Source organism: Sphaeroforma arctica (assembly GCF_001186125.1).
Source record: "Sphaeroforma arctica JP610 unplaced genomic scaffold supercont1.923, whole genome shotgun sequence".
In the NCBI taxonomy this organism is placed as follows: Eukaryota; class Ichthyosporea; order Ichthyophonida; genus Sphaeroforma; species Sphaeroforma arctica.
In genome coordinates, this window is record NW_014039635.1 from 11,528 (window position 1) to 15,527 (window position 4,000).

Consider the following 4,000-nt stretch of genomic DNA (forward strand, 5'->3'; position numbering starts at 1 on the left):
GTCTGTATATGTCTATATCTAAACCCATATCTATATCTTTAAATATATCTATAAATATTCATATAGAAAATGTTTTTTGTCATTGGAACTTGTTCCAGCAATGACAAGAACTTGGGGAACCACGTTGCGTTTGGGTAGTACGGAACGCATATCGTAGTGCTTGTGGCTTCCTCTATGACTTTGTCTAACACGTCTGGTATTAGTTCCCAGGGAGGATTCGCCCATGCGTTTATTTCATCTGCCCACTTTTGTAGAAGCGCGTTTTGTTCTTTGGTGTAGAACTTTGCGGTTTGAGCATTGTGTGCGGCTGCAAATAAATCGATGGTTAATTTACCAAGCAGGCCTTCTACATCGTGAAAGAATCGTGGATGTAGTTTCCAGTCTATGGCAGACACTAATATGGGCATGTTTGTTTCTAGGTCAGTGTATTCCTGACCATTGTGTATGTGCTCATTGGCTTCTTTCAACACATTCAATGTTTTGATGTTGAATGTGCCTTCGTGTAGTCTTGACAATCTGTCAGCAACTTCATCATCTTGCCTGGCATGTGTATGATAGTGAAGTGGTGATGGAATGTTTTCGCTATTCATTTCGCGAGCATGGGATGCAGCGTTTGCTGTTTGTTCATCTGGCATAACGCTTTGTGATCTGTCCACAATGTATTCTGAGAAATGTTCTAGACTGTATACGAGCGCTAACAAATCTTTAGTATTTGTCCCATATCTTTGTTGTTCAGGGTTGAGACCTTTTGAGAAATAGAGTATATCTTTTCTGACTCCATCTACTATTTGGAACAGACATTCTCATATGCCATAGTCACTTCCATCGTTCATGATCTGAAACGGTACTCCATCTACTGGGTACGCCAAAGTTGCTGAGCATGCAATGGTATCTTTGAGTTCTTCCCATTTCTTAATGAGCTCTGGTGTCCAAAGATTGACTATATTTTGATTCATTTTGCCTTTCATGAGATTGCGGAAGTGTTTCGTTATGGGTGCAAACTGAGGTATGTGGTCTCGCATGTAATTTGCTAGACCGACTGCTCGATGTAAGTCACGTTTGGTTCTTGGTAAGGGCCAGTCAATCATGTGTTTCTGTTTCTCTGGGTCTGTTTTGAGCCCTTGAGTATTTACTTTGACGCCTAATATATTGACTGTCTTGATTGCAATACTGGTATAAGGGTTGAAAACCACATCCCACTCATTCTAACCACGGGACCGTCCGGTTCCCGTTGCACCCCATCGTCTTCACCAAACCCCTCCGGGTTTAAAGACCGCAAACTCACCACACCGGGGTGGTCAGACAACTCCGTGTCCGACTCACCACTAGACTGGTCCTCAGTCTCACTCACCTCACCATCGCGCCATGCAAACTCCTCCACCAGTTGACGCATAGCGAAAGCTGCTCCTGCCGATTTTCGAGCCATCTTACGCCTCTTCTTCCGAGGCCTCACCAGCGAGCCATTCCGGCCGATAACCAAGATAGCCTTCACCCGTGGGGGAGCAGGCACATTTGTATCTATCCTTCCAGCCATTGCCACCGAATGAGGGATTGTAAAACCACAATCATCGTAGCACAGGCCCACATTAGCGTTCACTCCGACGCCCTTACCTGGTCAAAACCGAACAATACATCACATCCTATTGGGCTCTGGGTTACCACGTAAAATGGTTGCCCCTCCACCAAAGCAAAACTATCCTGACCCACCAGGAGGCATACTTCCAACTGCTGCCATGAGGCCATGTGGGAGGGAGTCAACTTCCCCTTATTGTCCAGGCCACTCAATGGCGGTTCGTCATACGGGCCGTCAGGTACAATTCCTATGCGATGCAACGCATCCCCCGTTATGAGGTTGTACGTACAGCCTGAGTCAACAAATGCCCACGCCCTATCCGTTGCAAGGAGCATCGGGACCACCGCACCCCTTCAGTTACGCCCTTCATCCTCGGGCCGCAGCACCAGCCGCAGGGGCCTGCAACTTCGGACATCGCTCTGGATTATGTCCAGACGTACGGCAAACATAACACCATGGGCGACGCTCAGCACGCTGGCCACGCCCCCCATCATCATCCCGACCCTTCGATCGGGGAGTCACGACCCCAGTCATCACCGCCAGAATCACGACTCCCTCGGCCCCAGCCGTCCTGGCGGACACCACCACGGTCGGACTGATAGTTGCGGTCACGCTGCTGACCGCCCCTGTCGCCACCTTGGCGGCCATTCCCTCTATCGTGCCGGTCGCGATTTGCGTCCGAGTACGGTAAGACCACTGCACCTGATAAGTCGTGCAGGCTGACGAGCCCTCACCTCGAATCGCCTCCTAGGTGATGGCGGACGTGGTGCCGCACCACTGGGCACCAACTCGCGGCCTTCCTTGATCGCATACACCTAAGCTCGCTTCTTTCCAAAACTCCAGTACTTGAAACCTTCGGGGTAGCGATGCCCCTTGGGCAAACCCGTATCAAACGGTTTGGGCTGCTGCGGCGCATTCTCTTTCGGGGGCTGCTGCTGCTGTGGACGACTCCCCCCCCCCCCCCCCCCCGGAAAATCTCTTCGATTAATTCCGCCACCCATTCCGCCTGCCATTCCACTTCCTCCAACACCTTCTCCAGGAAGTTAGGCACAGTCGCGCACTGGGATAACAGATATCGCTCCATTTTCCCTTCCGCCATTGCTAATATGGCGTGATACTGCTTCTTACAATTAGTGTATCTAGTACAGAATTGCTCAACCTCTGCCGCAATAAAGTCCAGCATAGGTTCGGACGCAGCCTTCGCTATTTCAGCACCTCGCTGACCAACAGCCTTAAGGCTCGAGAGGTGCTGCGATTGCAGCCCTGCCGCCCTCTGGTCAATCTGCTTCGACGCCACCAACTTGCGCGCCGTACGAGCAGCCCTCTTCAGCTCCTTACGCTTCTCCACTGCAGACTTTGGTCCACGCTTCTCGGGGCCACTAGTCTCGACCGCCTCATCGCTCGTCTCACTTACAACCTGCGCCATCACCCCAGATGTAACCCCCGTTGATGGAGCTAGGGTTATCACATCCAAATTTATCACCGGCACCTCTGCTTGGTAGGCCGCCAACCGCTTCTGCATGGCCGTCATATAATCAGCGGCCGATGCAGGCGGTTCCTCAGGATGCTCGCCCTGCTCTTTCACCTCATTGACAAGCACCTTCAACATCGAACGGCCGCACAAAAATACTATCAACTCTTGTAACACCTCATACATGCGATCCGGGACATTTATAGGGAAGCGAGCAAAAGACGCCATCGTCGCTAGCTTCTCACCCTTGCTGAATTTTGGCCACACCCCCGCATAAAGCTTGGCATAAGCAACAAGCCAGTCAGGGTCAGCCCGCATTGCGGGCAACATCCGTCCCTGCAACGTCATAAAAAAGTCTTGACTAATCGCCTGCTTAAGAATACAGACCTTCTCCGTGGCTTGACCATCGCCTAAGCCCGTATACACGACTTTTGTTCGCACCAGGTCTACGTATTCGTTCCACGCTCACGAATTGACAGACTCTCCACCAGTTAATACTACAGCCGTTTTCCCCAGAAATCGACTCACTCAAAAAGATCTCGCCTCAAAATCAGCCAAATCGCCAAATCACATGCCCTAAAATCAGCTAAATCGCTAAATCTCACTAAGAAAAAGGGGTAGACCGCTATCTAATAGTTAATTGTGATCCGGTTCTAGACCAATCTAATACAATTCAAAGTCAGTGCTATAGAACAGTTCGTTTAATTAACTATTGATAAGACAGTGGTCTGCTAGCACTGGCCACGAATTTGTTCACAGTATTTGACTCAGCAACGCATTTGAGGTTCTCAAAATTTGAGACCACGCGGCCAGGCTAGAAAACTCTAAACCCTAGACTCAGTTTGGGGATAGGCCCCTGAGCCGATCATAATATATATATATATATATATATATATATATATATATATATATATATATATATATATATATATATATATATATATATAGTATANATA

General features: G+C 49.0%; 2 protein-coding genes across 2 annotated transcripts; both read right to left on the minus strand.

Moving 5' to 3' along the window:
- Window positions 1–1,939: 1,939 nt before the first annotated feature.
- Window positions 1,940–2,221, minus strand: SARC_09271 (hypothetical protein; the record flags this gene model as incomplete). Its single annotated transcript, XM_014296720.1, has 1 exon — window positions 1,940–2,221. One exon carries the CDS (start codon window positions 2,219–2,221, stop codon window positions 1,940–1,942), a length of 282 nt encoding a protein of 93 aa, XP_014152195.1.
- An 82-nt stretch (window positions 2,222–2,303) lies between these two features.
- Window positions 2,304–3,392, minus strand: SARC_09272 (hypothetical protein; the record flags this gene model as incomplete). The annotated part of the gene is made up of 1 exon (XM_014296721.1): window positions 2,304–3,392. The coding sequence occupies one exon, from the start codon at window positions 3,390–3,392 to the stop codon at window positions 2,304–2,306; it is 1,089 nt and encodes a 362-aa protein (XP_014152196.1).
- Between the last annotated feature and the right edge of the window lie 608 nt (window positions 3,393–4,000).